Raw genomic sequence first — 16442 nt, 5'->3', positions numbered from 1 at the left:
ACTCGCATGATTCCAACATCCCCAACGGCCAAAATAGTCTAATCGGTTTGAATTACTCTTTAAAATCTCGAGTTCTTGGTATCAAAGGTAGGTAGCCACCATTACCTTAACAACATCTCAAAATAAATTCACACAAACTCAAAATTGAATGCCATTACACTACAAGATACCTCAAGCATTCATAATAATCACAGTTGGTAGAAGTTGCCATAAAAGGGAAGAACATCATAGAGCGCTATTATATGAGGAAATAATACCACAAGAGTGTGAACAGAAAAACAGCACAAAAGAAGAATCATCAAGCCAAGCCAAGCCAAGCCACTCAAATAAATAAGCCATAAGCCAGAAGTTTCTTAGCAGGCATCTCATGTAATTATATTCAGATTCATAGAGTAGTAGGGGGTGTGTGAAAAGCTGTGGGGGAAGAACGGGGCCGTGTGCTACAAGTAAAAGGGCAGAAGGGAGCAGAAACAGAGATGGATGAGTGATTTATTTATTAACTTTTATGGTGGATCGTACCAACCAACCCATCCATCACAGCCACTGCATTATCCTTACCTAAATCATTGTTCTATTAAGTGTACCAGTGTGCTTCTGTTGTGCTACAAGGACAGAGAGAGAGAGAGAGAAGAACAGACGTACATACAGAATCAGTGAGCTTTCCCCTAAATGGTTTCTTTTTTTCTTCTTCAACGTGTAGCTTTCACATTCATCAGTATATATATATATATATATATATATATATATATATATATATATATATATGAAAGAGAAGGGGAAGTTTGGGGATTTACCAGTGTAGAAGTAGGCATGGAGAGAATCACTTCACCATTTCTGCAAGTTTCTTCCAGCTTCTTCCTCAAATCCTACAACCAAAGCTCCATCACTTTCACTGTTTTTAATCAACAAGATGAAAAAGAACAGGAAAGGAAACGTATGATGAACATTAAACATCATTATCTGATATATTCTCTGTTTATTGAAAACTAACAGCAAGATTCGTAAATCACATGCATATATTATATGTTCATTCTTGGGAAAATATGGAACTATTCCTGTAAGAATACATTGATTTGTAGAAGGGGACGTAATTTGTGAGTTATGCTTAGAGGCTTGGGACATTAATATTCCTTCCAACAGTTCCAGCAGTCAATTTTGTGTTAAAACTCAGGTGTGTGGAATATTAACACCCAACGAATCTTTAAAAAAGAGCCTAACAGTGGTAGCTGCAGCGAGTATTTTGCTGTAACCTCTTCAATTCAACAGAGATGTTGCCTTTACTTCAGCCAAAGTTTATGCATCTAACTCTTCAAGCAATAATATCATAATGGGAACTCCTTCTGCAGAACATCAAGATTGCGGGAATCACAGGCGTCCAGCATGTCATTCCTTGATGCACAGCTGCAACAAGAAAAAACTTTGGTTTTATAATTGCATTAAAGGGTTAGGTGATGCAAGAATAAAATGTCTCCAAATCACATACCTTAGTGAAATTCTTAAATATTGCCATGCATTATCTGCCTTTGGATTCATACTAAGTGACCTCACATAGTACTTAATTGATTCCTCATACAGTCCCTAAGTGCAAAGAGAAAGAAAGTTAATTAATGTTTCTGTACATTTTCATTACAAATGATTGATTAATAACAATATGAAGAAAAAAAAATGTTGGAGAAAGGTCATTGCTACTAATTTATACAGACTGTGAAAAGAAGAAATAATTAAGCACAGGACAGACCTGATTTGCATAACTGATTCCCATATTGGCCCATGCACGGACGTAATTAGGCTTTAAATCAAGTGCCTAAAAGACAGATTAAGTCAGTTTAACACACTCATAAGAGTCATCATGAAGCTAGAATAAATAAAAGTAATCACGGGGCCTAGCGTGAACATTTTCGATGATACCCTGACCATACACAAGAAAATTCCCATAAGTTGTCTCCAGGCCTATAATGCATGCAATCGAAGAGACTAGACATAAAGTCCATTCAATCTTAATGGCTAGTTTTCCCATTCTATTGGAATGAGTAACTCCCTTCCTTCTCGTAACCTTGAGAAGGATGGTTTTACTTAACTTTTTATTGGTAAATGATTTAATCGCAAGAAGAAATTGTAGAACACAAGCCTTTACAATGACAAGATTTTGTATGGTGAGGAGGAAGGGCATGCCTACGATAAGAGCATCATGCATAAATTGGAAAATCAGCTCAAACTTCAGTTCACAGCTTAACCACAGGCTTCCACAACAATAATGTATAAAAATTACTCTTTTTTCAAATCTTTCTGTTAGGAGATTACATGTAATCCTGATTCCATTCCATGATTACTTGTTTGTATCCTTCTTGAGTTCGAATACAAATCAGTTCTCGTGATATTATCTATTAATATATACATATGCATACCTACTGTAATGAAGAACTTCCACTTTTTCCCAATTTTTTGTAAATAACTATTTCCATGCCCATAGTGTGTGCTTGTTTTAATTTGGTCCCTACCAATGATTTCAAAAGTTTCTATTTGTCTTATGGTTTGGTTAAATCGCCCGAACTTCCTTACTGATACAGAAAGCAAATAGTTTTCTGACCTAGTAGTAGAGAGAAGATGACTTTTCTCTTAATAACTGCTTTCATCGAGTAAAATGAAAGAATGTACAAAGGCATACAAAATACAAGCCCATGGAGCCCAACACTAGTTACAAGTATGGACTACAATGTAAAAAAATGAAACCAAGCTAAGAATTAAGAAAAGTATGCCCATAAAGAGAAATTAAATCTAACCAACTCGGATCCCACATCTCAGGCCCTCCAAAGAAACGACAAAAAAGCAAGCCTACCACATAACTCTTCCTTTATTGCAAAATAGAGGATAGGAGTTGGAATATATGGCATGTGTGAAGGGTCAAATGTGTATTAGGTTAGCTGTTTGAATTGGGTAAAAAATAGATGAATGGGAGGGTTAAATTTGCAAGCCCCTAAAACAACAAAATAAATAGAGGATTGGAAATTTATCCGCATTGTTATGCCGGGGCTAATTAGAAATAGAAAAAATAGTTAGTTTGAACACCATGGCTACATAAATTCACATTTATATTTGATCCTCTTTTTCCTAGCCTATATATGACTGAACACAGTGATGATCCGTCCCTGAACTGTTGATATGAAGGTGTAGTTGAGGAAGAGCATTAGCTTAAAGTGAATAGAGAGAGAGATTATAGATATGATTACCTGTTGATAAGCTAATATAGCATCAGCACTTTGAATGCTGTTGGCTTGTGTAGCACCTAGCTTGTTCCAAAGAGAGTAATCTTGCGGCTTTAGTTTCAAGGCTGTCTGGAAGGAAGCAATTGCTTTATCAAATTCTCTGGACAAATTATAAAGGACACCAAGTACTATGTGCACATCAGCATCATCAGGAAACATTTTTGCAGCTTCATTAAATAAGCCAGCTACCTGAAAATACAAAAACAAGAATGAAGCATAGTTTTAGACCAAAGAGAGAAACAGATACAAGATGAGAAGCATCTTAAGTTCTAGCTTAAACACTCATAAATGCTAATGAAATACACTATGAAATCCAAAAAATCAAAATCAATGACAAATTCAGTGGAAAAAGCACGTCTAGCAAATTGCTTCTTTGAATCTTTTTAGTTTCCTTAGATTTCCAAGGAGTGAGAGAGCCGTACACTTGCAGAATTTAAATATACATTTCCCCGAAAAAAAACTTAATTCAATATGACTGTTCATATTCGTTAGTAAGCAATAGTAATCAATAACCAACTGTTGTTATTCACTTTACTCACATCAAAAGAATAAACATACACACAAACATTCAAGAAGATTTGGGGGCTATAAAAAAATATTACATTAAACTGATAACGGCAACAACTCAGAAAAATACCAGCAGTTATAAAATTTTTAATATTTTGCTACTTGCAACAACATCCAAATCCAGATTCTATTATTGCTAGCACTTAGACAGCAGAAATCATGAAAGTGTCAGAACTAAATTCCCAAGATTTCTATGGTTGTAATAAAAGCTGAAGAATGTGCAGAAATAGAAAGGTGCTTACATCAGCATAGTACAATGAATCAGAAAGCTCCGGCCTTGCAAGTGCTCCGTACTTTGGGTGATGCTGTAGATATCCATATAAGTATCTTAATGCAGCTGCTTGTTCTAATTCTGCACCAGCATAACATTGTCTTTGGATCACGAAAGGATGTCCCTCAAAAATCAAAGCTAAGAGATCAAAGACATTACAAGGCAAAGCCATACTCAATCCAAAAGCTTCAAAAATACTACTCCAGTAACCATAAGCAAAAGAAGAACAACCAAAGAGGTCACCTGGAGTCTCAAATCGCACGTCCAATTACACTCCAAGAAGGAAATAAAGAACAGTACATCATTCAACTTTTCAAATGATCAGCAGTGAGAAAAGGCCTTTGATGAAAGCCAACTAAAGATATACTCCCTTTCAAACATCCTAACAACAGTTGAGATGTGGAGCCAGGCTGAAGGGATCTCCACATTAGAATTAAAATTCCTCTCCTTTTTAATGTCTTGGGTGTCCAGACAGATAGTTATATCAACCAAATTGATCCTCCAAGACAATTACCTGATACTACTTTTTAATATCATGGCCTTCCAGACTGATAAAAATCTCTATCTTCTTCTTGATACAGCATGCTTTAATTAATTTTGTCGGCAATGATTTGCACCTATAGTATTCAATACTACTAGAAAACTCAGAATATTCAATCTCTTAGGTAGGTAGAAACCTTATTTTGAACCCATAACCAGGGTTATAGTTTACCCTGTGAATAACCTAGCCAAACAATGATGACTGGTCACCATCGTTAATATTTGACACTAGAGAATCAATATTTGACATAAAGGAACTGAATAGGGCAATTAGATGATCAACTTAACCCATATCCCCAAAGGCTTTTTTTGGCGTACAAGTACTTGTCGTTTGACCACTAGCAAACCCATATTTAAATTAAAATCTTAAATAGAGCTAAAAATAATTTATATACAAACTCAACTCTAATAACTACTTTCATTCAGTCGAGTTAATTAAAAACGGTCAGAAGGGCAAACAGAAATCATATAGAGAACATATTATTAGATGAGGAAGGAACAACTGACCATTTGTGTGACTCACACCAAGCGCAAGAAGCACCTCTAAATTTGTAGGGTCAACATCAAGTGCTCGCTTCATGGCTGCAATGGCCTGCAAATATTAATTTATAGATTAGCCTTCTTGGTAAACAAAAATCAGAAATCAGGAGTTAATCATGAGATGGCACACCACAATACCGAAAGTATAACTGTCATGAAAAGCATCAACTAAACTTGTAGGTTGAGAAGTATTAGCATTGCTCATGTCAGGGAAAGTATTGGCAGTATTAAAAGCAGGCCTCTAGAAAATGGTTGAGCGTATAATACAACTTGAGCAAGCCCCTTCGACTCTTTAGTTTTCATATATGAACACAAATTCTACAATAACTACTTCTCAAGGTTTTGAAACTCATGACAAAGCCAACTCATCACACAAACTAGTAGATCAACAGTTTTCCCTTCGTTTGACAATTTTACTAAAGACTTAATATCGAATACCATGACTGAAAGACAGTGCTTTCAATTCAACAGTTTAATTCACAATCCGGAAGAAACATAGAAATTCTAGCATATTGATGTCCAACAAGTGCATTATTTAAAGATAATATAATCCATACACAAATCTATGAACCTAATCATTATGTATTAAAAAGATAAAGTACCTTTTTTTTTTTTAGCAAGAAACAAAACTTTTAATTAAAAAATGAAAAAGAGATTAAATCTCATAAGATACAAACTTCACGTGGGAATGAGAGAAAACAAGAAAGTATAAAGAAAAGATTACGATGAAAAATAAAAGCAGGCCAATATAGAATAACAACAAATGACAAAAACTTAGCAACGGCCTGGGGAGAGAACACCATGAAGAAGACTTCAGCCTAGCAAATACAAAATGAACAAGTCATGGAAGAAACTTGGCATCAAACAATCATTGATTCCTTCCCATCCACAAAATTTTCCTCATCCTTCGAAAGTTTTCTAGAAACACTGATTCAAGAACTGAAATGTAAATCTCAGAAAACCAAAACTAATTTGCAGAAAGCAAAGAGCTAAAATTGCTTCCAGATTCTGGAAGAACTTAACAATGGCTTCTTAAACTGGAGCCATGATTTCCGGCAGTATGCCAATTAAAAGGGGAACGAATTCCAAACCATGAAAAAATTGAGATCTAGATACTGAATTCCAGCACACCAAATGCAAATACCAATTCCACCCTCTTTGCCTTTCTTAAAAGAAGATATGGAAAAATCGATCCAATTCCAACCTCACCTTGCTTGCAGTCCATAAAAGTAGCTAACCTCCGGAACAGCCAAAGGATTCCACCTAAAAACCCAATTAATGCCTCCTGAACCCCATAAAGATTTTACAATCTTTTGAGCTACTTATAATTGAAATCTCAAATGAAAACTATCCAGGAAAATGGCATGTCTGAAAAAGTGTTGAGGGATGCAACATGAGGTCGACTAAGGCTTCTTCAAACCAAAGGAGTAGCCTGAGATGAGTAAAAGTGGAAAAGGAAAAAGGCTGCCAGACATCTATTCTATCATGGAAAAAAAAAAAAAAAAAACTTTCTGCCTGCATAACTGCTAGACTCTATGAAATCTGAAAGAAACACCAACCAAATAATGAAAAAGATAATGAATGATTATAGAACTAAGCTTGAGGCCGAGAACCAGAAAGATGATAATTGTTGAAGGTTGAAAGATGAAGAATTGGATGGGAGGGGAAGGAAAGAGGAGAAAGCAATTTTGGAACCTTACTTGAAAGGATTCCATTGGTAGCTTTTCACTTAAGTACCAATTTTATCTTCTATTTCTGACCATTTCACATCAAGAATGTTAGATTCCTAGTTGGTCTTATACGCCAGAAAATTATACATCAAGAACGTAAAATACCTGTTGATCATCATCATTTTCAGCATGTGCAATTCCAAGAAGCCTCCAACCTTCAGAATTTTCAGGGTTTTTCATAACCTCAGCCTCTAAAGCAAGCACTGCCTCACTCAGAAGGCCTTTACGGAACAGATCCTGGCCTTCCTTTAAAGGATTTGGGTGACCAACATACGGGTTCATGTCAGAAAAGACATATATTCCGTTTGAAGCATCTGTCTTTCCCTTGGCAGCTACTTGTTCATTTAGAAACCTGTCAGTCAACATCAAAGATAAGTTTGTACAAGCATAAACTACCGATTCTCTTAGGATAATTCAAAAAAATGTTGTTACATACCTACATATGTTGAAAAGAAAATCGTACAGACGTACAGAACTTTTAGACAAAATATATAAAAATTAAAAAAGAATATTGCTAACCACAAAATAAAAAACAGAACAAGTTGGTTTTTATATACAAAACAACGTAAAACAAGTTAATTTTGAATTAAGATAACACCACAATTTAAATTTTTAATTAGAAATGGTCGCATTAATAAAAACTATAAAACCGTCTGGGAATGTTCATTATCAGTCTAACCACCCAACGCTGAAGTTAAAGAATATTTGTTTTCTGAAGTTGTCGACGTGCTAAAGGAAAATAACTCTTAGTAGGCCCAAATTAAGAGGAAGAAAGAGAAATAATGCGAGTTTACGTTATATCATAAAAAACAAAGCACCTGAAACTCAAAACATTTAACTACAACAAAAAAAGGTGAAATGACTTAAAACGAAATATTTTTAACATAGTAAAAGAAAAGAAAAAAAGACAAGGAATAATCAGTAGGACCTGGGTTAAAATAGACAGCCGTCAAAATGTTGATTACGGCATAGAGCAGAATGCAGAAAAGAACTTATAATAGACAGTAGCTTGCAGCATTACAATATAGTCACTCAGAAGTAAAATATCAGACTTACTCATCATAAGCATTCGCCCAATTATCAGCTTCTCCAGAAGCACCTTCTCCGACCTGCTGACCAAATTCTTCCACCCAGTCTTGCATGTGCAGCTTGGAAAACTCATCAACCCATTGATCATCTGACGCATGTTGCTTCCCTTCAGCAAACTCATCAGCCCACTGATTAGTTTTGTTGGAAACCTGAAACCATTTTTTATTGGAAAAACTAAGTCTTGTAAAAGCATTAAAGTTCTATCTTCATGGAAAACATAGATATATAATAATTAGCTAGGCAGAAGAATTAGAAGGGTCGCGATCAAAAGACTGGAAAAAGGGCCAAATCATTAAATGCAACATAATTGGGAACGGGAAGATAAGAGCTTAGGATTCAACTGTTTGCATGCATAGATACGTTTGTGTTGCATCAGTAAAAATCATACTTTTGACTAAGGTGAGTTTGGGATAAGTTCTCAAAAAAAAAAAAAAAAAAAAAAAAAAAAAAAAAAAAAAAAAAAAAAAAAAAAAAAAAAAAAAAAAAAAAAAAAAAAAAAAAAAAAAAAAAAAAAAAAATCAAATTCTCCTATAATCAAAGACGGCTGTCTAAATGTTGAAGGTGCGGCTATTCCTTTCTAATCATAACAATCAACAAGAGCCCCAGATATATATAAAGCCATAGGAGGTCTTTTTCTTTCTTGAAAGGACGACCCACCAAGATAGAAAAAAAGAGGATTTGCATGGTGTTGTGGAGGGCCACTACCCAATTAAAGAGAGCCACGATAAAAGACAAAATTCTGTGGGCAAAGAAACATGTTTGAAAAAGATGATCTAGTGTTTCAGAGCTCTCCATGCACATAACACACCACAGCGATAAAGCTATAGAGAAGGGCACCTCTTTTGCATCAATCTAACTTGTACTCCTTTAAAACACATTCTCAAATCTCACTAAAGTTCTGCCAAGAGTAAAGTTTGAAGATCTTAAGTCCAAGCTTCGCCTACAAATATCTATAACCAAGGTTGAGAGGAGAGTTCAAAGGGGTCCTTTCTCTAGCCAAATCCCAAGCCAACCTTGGGATCTTGCCAGATACTTTTACTATTGCCCATAACTTGGTATAGCTGTAAATTAATTCCAACACTCTTTCCTTTTATTTACAACTCAACAAAGATAGAACAAGACTCCACTCTTTTAAACTCCGGGCAGTAAATGTAAAGAAGGATATGGAAAGATGTTTTTCCTTGAGGAATGTGTATTATTAAAGACTTGCATTCTCTTCACTTCTTCAAAAAGAATACTGCTACCTCCCATCAGAGAGAGAGATTTTCTTTTATTCTTACCTTAATTCTTAGAGCTATGTGCTTTAACAAAAAGAGAAAAGTACAGACCATTTCTTAATTCGTCGACATTTTACTAGAACTTTACAGAAAAATCTTTTAGATCTTTCGATCTTAATTGAGTGAGGGGTTTAGGAGATGGCAATGGGAACCTCTCCCTCCGACTCATACAGTCTCTTGTCCCAAAAAAAGGTACACTGCTGTGAACTAATTTGATTTTAGATATTTAAGTAATTTGCAAAGAGATGAGAGAATTTTGTTCATAAAGTTTATTGGGTGCACACAAACGAATCAATGTATAAAACTACTAAATTTAAACAATTTCCAACGATTGGGAGCCAATGCTATAACTTCCTCACCCCAAGCTTTCTATCACCCTCGACGACATTTCATTCTTCAATTTTTTTTCATCAACAAATAATGAAAACAGAACAAAAAACATAAAACATAAAACAAAAACAAAAACAAACAATAAACTGTTCATGAAAACACCCATCCACCTGACAGATTGTCAGATTGTGGAGTGGGAAATAAAGGGATCCATCTTGTTTCATGACTTACAAATTCATCAGCCCAGGGAAGACCTCCACTATATTGTTGCTGGTACTCGGAAGCCCAGTTATCTGATGGAGATAAAGAGTTTGGCTTGACTTGATTATCATCAATAATGAGTTCACCCCTACTCATCTTTGAAACAAACTGAAGAAACTTCGAGTTCTGCATGCCAGATGGATCGAATATCAAATTTGGCAATTTTATAATAAACTTGATGTAATTTTGAAGAGCAAAACCAGCACCCACAAGAAGAACAGAAAACTCAACACCACCTACTAGAAGAATATCAACAAGAATATTTTAAAATGTTCCATACAAATAAGACAACATGAAGCCCTCAAAAGTTCCCCAAAAACTAAACTACGAACAACAAAAAAAGAAAATGATAAACAATCCAAAAATAGCTAAATATTAAATAATGGTTTAATTGCAAATTTAGTCCTTGAGGTTTCAAAAGCTTCTAATATGTCCTAAACTTTTGACTTTGATTCTGAACAGTTTCTACCAAGAACATCGTTACATAATGTTAACAAGACGCTTTAATTTGACTAAGTGGTGGTATGAGTATGACATACTATAGCACAAGAGAGTAGATCAGTCAGACAAAATAAAGGTGGGGGCTATAAATTTTGATGGGGTGGGTAGGTCGAATACATTACCCTTATTTTATCCAACGACCCAATCCTTATGTCATGTTATGTCAAATCAATCACTCATTGGACTCCAATCAACAAATTATTTGCCATTTAAGTAATGGTGCTAACAAAATGACTTTTAAGGATCAAAATAAAAGCAAAAACATAATTGAAACTTAAGACTGGGGAACTAAATAGACACGGCATTATGGAATAAAAATATAATTTAACCTAAAAGTTAAGACAATTACATGAGATGCCCATGCTAAAATAAAACCAGAAAAAATAAATGTTAATAGATGGACGAAACCAAAGACTAATAGGAACTATTTAAAATTGAAGAACCATGTTAAAGAACAAAGGAGAGGCAGGATAATAAAACTAGTCATTTATCCGTCAGCAAGCATATACTAAATATCTAGAACCACCTAACAAACAAAGATATTCAGGGTGCTAGTCATATTGTTGCATAATACAAGAATGAAGGTACTCCAGAAAAAAGCCATTAGTTTGACCTTGGGTTTTGTTTGGGAGACAATTACTATAGTGTATATCGTCATACAACCTGTTTTTTAAAAAAATAATTTTACAACGTTGCAAAACCTAATTTATCATTCCAATTGTTTATCGATGTTTGCTTATGTGTTGCACTCTCATCAAATGCGGAAGGAAAATGAAAAACTTTAGTTATGTTTTAGATGAATGAAATACTAAAATCATGATAAAAGAAAAAATATCAACCTGAAACTTCGGGTCGTTATTTTCAGCTAATGTATTTGCAAGCTTGCGAGTCTGTTCCATTGCAGATAAGTTCATCATATTACCACCTGCCATTTGTTGGGCCGATGCTAACTGAAACTTCTCCTGCAGTAATATATCAAGAGAATTACAATTCACAACCCATGGAGTCCAATATAGTTATTATAATTGAATGAGTCAAATAAGGCATTGTGCATACAAAATCAATTATTATACAAACCAAGAGTGAGGGGCATATAAATACACATATTTTCCGAAGGTGTTGAAAACAAGGTCCCGTAACACAGGCCACAGAGTAGTCGGTAGTGGTCAACCAAGAAATAAACGGTTCAAAACTATATTAAGCAGCTTCACCATAGTCTAAACCTTAAAATGAGAGAGGCAAGATAAATAACTCATTATAACCAGCTTGTCTAACATGCTAAAATAACTCTGTATGACCAAGTCTATTGCAGAAGCCAACTAAACTTCACAACTCAATATCCAACAGAAAGTTATTAATTAATTTAATAACTATCAAGGATTTCAAGTTCATGATTTGATGCCAACCGAATGCCAGTTTCATGGTTATCATTCAAAAAATGATTGTCGGCTAATCACTCGAACTGAAAGCATGAATAAAAAATTATCACAAAAAAGTTAACCTAGGCACCAGCCACAGATCATGTACTATGGGTTCATCAGATAAAAAACCATCATTATAGGTGCAACTTGTAGGACAAGCTGCAGCACCTTACCTGCTCAAACTCGGAGGCCCAACCATTGGCTCCATATTGTTGTTCAAAGGATTGAGCCCAACCCTCATGATTAGCATATTTTTCCCTGTTTAGGCTATATTCAGAAGCCCATCCATCTGCAATATGACCACCAGGTCTCTGTAGAGCTTGAGATTCGTTCCAATAATCCTCCAACTCATGAAACCTACCAGGTTGAAACCCCTTAACCTGTTTACTGCTGTCAATATCTAAGGAAGATAGAAGTGCATTCACCTGAAGAGATTGAAAACAGTGAAACTCGCATAAGTTTACATTTACAGTTTACCAATTGAATTTACAGAAGGTTCCGAAGTTCAACACTTCTCTTTGCAAACTCATTCGGAATCATTAAAACGTTTGTAAATCTCTTTTCTTGTGGCTATAGTTATTTTTTAAGAACAATATTTAGATTAGAGGATCACTTTTTTAATACATTTCGTGTCTACGGCCAATAAATCCCCTTTTCATGTACTTATCTTGGCATTAATGAATTGTCTCTTATCCGAAAAATCATAAACATTTTAAGATACGAACAAAATTTCAAGATTTATATTTTGTTCCTCCTAGATATATGGAAATATTGTTTCAACCTAAAAAAAAAAAGAAAAAAGATATCAGTAAGAAAAATAAAAAGGGAAAAAATGAGAGCCAAACATGAGACATGACCTTGCACCTAAATAAAGCTTCGACAATGTCTACAAAATTGGTATAAAATGCATGCTTTCTTATGAAATTGGTACAAAACAGAGAGATCACCAAACCTGCGCATTTATGAAGTCTTCATTCTTATCTGCAAAAAAATGTCGAGCCATTATGCTACTACGATCTCGTATACACTGCTTATCACCTTCAGATAGTCCCAATAAAGGCAGAGGGGTAGGATGAAAAGGAATTCCACCACGGCTGGTCTCTACAAATGAGTGCAAAAAGTTTGACAGCACTCTTTGCGGTGGCCCTGGTTTACAGCAAATGTGAAGTCAAAAATAAAATAAGGAAAAAATACTTCTTTTTTTTTTTTTTTTAAATTTTGAGTATAGTTTGCATTTGGTCCCTAAATTTCAAAATGTTACCCTTTTACTTTTGAATCTTGAGTTTAGTTTCCACTTGGTCCCTCAGTTTTAAAATATTACATTTGGTCCCTAAATTGTTACCACAAAGTCCTAAAAAGATAAAGATCACTCCTATCTTCTATGAATCACCCCTACTTTCCAAGCCAACTCCTACAAAAAGAGGACAAACCCCCAGCCAAACCCAACTCCCACACCCTCCCCATTGGCCATTCCCCATAAACCCATAGCTTCCCCACATAAACCAAAGGCCACAAGCCCCTCACCCTACATTTCACCAATCTCCAAAACCTCATCTACTAGACCACTTTTTATTCCAACCCACAAGTTGTGACAACATCACCAAAAAAACATGTCATCATCGTAAATAACCAAAAAACCTTCCTCGTCCCAAGAACAAAATTCTCCATTATAAGAATCTAATGAGGAATATGCATCTAGCCCTCTACCCCCCTCCACAACCTCACCATCCCCTGCAGCGGGCATGCCCAACCTCTTTTTCTGTGGCCAGAGATTATCCTCCAGACCTTGGCACTCATTTCCATGAAAACCATTGTGAAACAAAGGCAAAAGAGGTCACCCCGATGTCGGCGATACTCACACCAACAATGGCTATCCAAATCCTGGCATCACGGCTAAAAGATCACCACATTGAAACTATACTCAAACGTCATGAATAAAAATATAACATTTTGAAACCTAAGGACTAAATGGAAACTATACTCAAAACTTAGGGACCAAAAGGGTATTTTTCCCATAAAATAATTAGTGGGAAAATAATTAGTAGGACTGAAAAGAATTTCAAATCCAAGCTCTAACACTAGCAGATGTTACACAGTCAGTTAAAGTGGCAAACATTTAAAATCTTCGTGACAACTAAAATGAATCTTCCACTCTACCAAGTCAGTCAAGGTTAGCATGTTTTAGGTTTACAAAGGGAGACCCAAGCCAGTGACACAAATTTCAATTAGGTTTTAAACCTAATTAAAATTATATAACTCGAAACTGAATCCCAAACCTGCAGATGCCACAGTTGAGGAAACTGTTGTTTGACTAGCAATAATTTGCAGGGATTGGAGTTTCAAATCAAGACTATTATCTGGAAGTTTTTCAATTAACTATACTACACTAAGGACATATTACATCACTAGTATACACAAGTATCTTCTAAAGTCAATTGATGTATGATAGGTGTTGTAGGTCAAAAGCCTGAAACTCCATGTCGTTGAATTAAATTTTTGTTATCATTAGCAGAGTCCTTGTAATTGAACTAAAACAGTTTGGAAGCAACACAAAAGACAAGCCAACAATACCAACAATCCAGAAATTTAAAAGAATAAAGAAGAAACTCAGGAAGTACCTTCAAATACTGGTTGATGCTGAGAAGCAGGCATTTGATCATAAATACGATCAAATTCAGCAAGGCCTGGTTGCATTTCTCTCAAATGGGGAGGAGGGGGACCGCCCTGTACCTCATTCCATGCAGAGGCCAGACCACTCTGATCAGCAGCCGAGTGGAAGCCACTAAAAAATTTTGACGCCTGACATCAAGCAAAATCGAAACAATCGATATGTTAAAAACTAAATGAGGATTCTAAAAGGAAAATTTGCAAAACCAAACCTGCTCATTGGGTTGAAACGGTGGATGATCCAATTCAGACCCAGGGAGCTGCCCATGGCTCTCAGGGTAAAAAGGTCTCTCAGGACCTGTGAGCTGCGATGTAGGAATTTCCCGCAATCTTTCCTGCTCAGAATATTGTTCAAACATAAGACGAATTACCGAATAACTTCATTCACAAGATCAAACCCATATGAAGAAATACCAATTTGGTAACGTGAATAAGATAAAGAACAAAATCAGCAACTAAGACCAAGTTAACCAAAGCTCAATCTGAATTTCACAATACTAGGCAACAGAAAATTCATGAATTAACATATCAAACTATAAGAAAACACAATTCTAGTGGAACCCCAGATAACAGATAGTAAGAATGATTAAATTGAAGCATCGAACAAATTCAGAAAGTAGAGGTGGAAAGAACCTGGGTCTTGGAAGAGGAACCAACTAGAGCGTTGGCAAGGGCACCGAGAGGGTTAGAAGAAGAAGAAGAACCAGGAACGGCACAAGCAGCGCCTCCAGTAACCAGCTCGCGCATCGCCATGTCTTCTGTCTTTCGGCCTCGGGACAGTCAATTTTCTTCCTCTCGATTCGCGTTCCTCCTGTGAATTGTTTCAATCCATCTTGTTTCCCAAGAACTTCAATTGATTACGTAATATGATTGATTTGGATAGCCTTTTTCGTAGAAGATGTGAAATTGGTAGGAAAAACGATAACGGAATGGGCCTATGGGTGTTGTATTCAAGTGCCCTGAGCCACAATTGCGAACTTTCCCACGGAGCAGGCAGAGTCCACGAAATTAAATAGAAACGATGATCATCTTTCACCGCCGTACTTAAACAATAGATATACTAGTTACAAATACACAAATAAATAAATAAATAAATTTTATTAAATAATAAATCTAACCTAATTTAACCATAATTTTCTCTTCCGTTGTATTGTATTGGTTCAATTTTTTATTTTTATTATTTTCTAACACTTATGTAACTCAATTTGAATATATATTTAAATAATTACGTTCCAAAAAGTTAAAAGTTATTTAATAGTTTTTGGAGAATAAATAATCAGAAAATAAAATTAAGGAAATATATGTATATATAATTATATCGTAACAAAAACAATTGGTTAGCAATATATTCGGGTTGATCAGACTCAATCTAGTTTTTGGAAAACTCATGAACCAATTCAATTCATAAAATGTTTGTTTATTTGAATCTAATCCAACGAACAGTAAAAATGGATTGGATTCATCAAGTTTTTTGGTCATCGAATTTTTGTTGCATTAAAATTAACTTAAAATGGGAATATTTTATAGCAACTTAGGGCTATAAATGTACCAATCATGGATGGTTACTTTCATTCAGAGGCTGTAGATCAAAGAAAAAAAAAAATCAGAACTATCGAAATTGGATTTGAAACCAAATTAAAAGAGATTCAATGCCCAAAATATCAAACACCTATGTGTATCATTGTTGTGTGAGCTCTATTGTAATGGTTGGACATGCATGTATTATGGCGACTACCCATCTTTTGTTACGAGAATGTGCCTTAAGAGTGGCTTGGCTCATTGCTCGTGTTAATTTCTATCGATTAGAGTAAAACCCACCAATATTCTCACATATGTACCTTAGAGAATTAGGAGTTTTAGTATTTTTTTTAATGACAGGTGGCCCGATTTTTCTAGCTAGGTGTCAATTCTTATCTGTTAGAATAGAACTCACCTATGTACCACTAAGAATTGAAACATTCCGTTAACGAAGCTACTAATATATC

At 35.2% G+C, this 16442-nt stretch overlaps 1 protein-coding gene across 3 annotated transcripts; it reads right to left on the bottom strand.

Annotated features, from left to right (window-relative positions):
- Positions 1-473: 473 nt before the first annotated feature.
- Positions 474-15458, bottom strand: LOC111498348 (peroxisome biogenesis protein 5). 3 transcript variants are annotated; one of them, XR_002720770.1, is made up of 17 exons: positions 15091-15458; positions 14670-14792; positions 14409-14589; positions 12743-12936; positions 11964-12215; positions 11209-11331; positions 9839-9994; positions 7968-8149; positions 7017-7263; positions 5149-5233; positions 4073-4182; positions 3228-3452; positions 1739-1804; positions 1484-1578; positions 1251-1401; positions 795-866; positions 474-602 (listed from the first exon to the last, which is right to left on the bottom strand). XR_002720770.1 is itself a non-coding variant. In XM_023149544.1 (15 exons), the coding sequence occupies exons 1-15, from the start codon at positions 15208-15210 to the stop codon at positions 1323-1325; spliced, it is 2238 nt and encodes a 745-aa protein (XP_023005312.1). In that variant the 5' UTR covers positions 15211-15458; the 3' UTR covers positions 962-1322. The 3 variants fall into 3 exon arrangements, 1 of the variants encoding a protein (XP_023005312.1); XR_002720769.1 differs by having other exon boundaries at positions 474-866; XM_023149544.1 differs by lacking the exons at positions 474-602; positions 795-866 and having other exon boundaries at positions 962-1401.
- Positions 15459-16442: the final 984 nt, after the last annotated feature.

Source organism: Cucurbita maxima, unplaced genomic scaffold (genome assembly GCF_002738345.1).
Source record: "Cucurbita maxima cultivar Rimu unplaced genomic scaffold, Cmax_1.0 Cma_Scf00025, whole genome shotgun sequence".
Lineage (NCBI taxonomy): Eukaryota > Viridiplantae > Streptophyta > Magnoliopsida > Cucurbitales > Cucurbitaceae > Cucurbita > Cucurbita maxima.
Note: the sequence above shows the minus strand (reverse complement) of the source record. Positions and strands in the feature narration are given on the sequence as shown.

Coding starts and splice junctions, on each gene's coding strand:
- LOC111498348 (XM_023149544.1), bottom strand. CDS start 15,210: ATGGCGATGCGCGAGCTGGTTACTGGAGGCGCTGCTTGTGCCGTTCCT. Junction 5,234..7,016: donor AAAATGATGATGATCAACAG/GTATTTTACGTT, acceptor TAATATTTGCAG/GCCATTGCAGCCATGAAGCG. Junction 1,805..3,227: donor CTATATTAGCTTATCAACAG/GTAATCATATCT, acceptor TCTGTCTTTTAG/GCACTTGATTTAAAGCCTAA.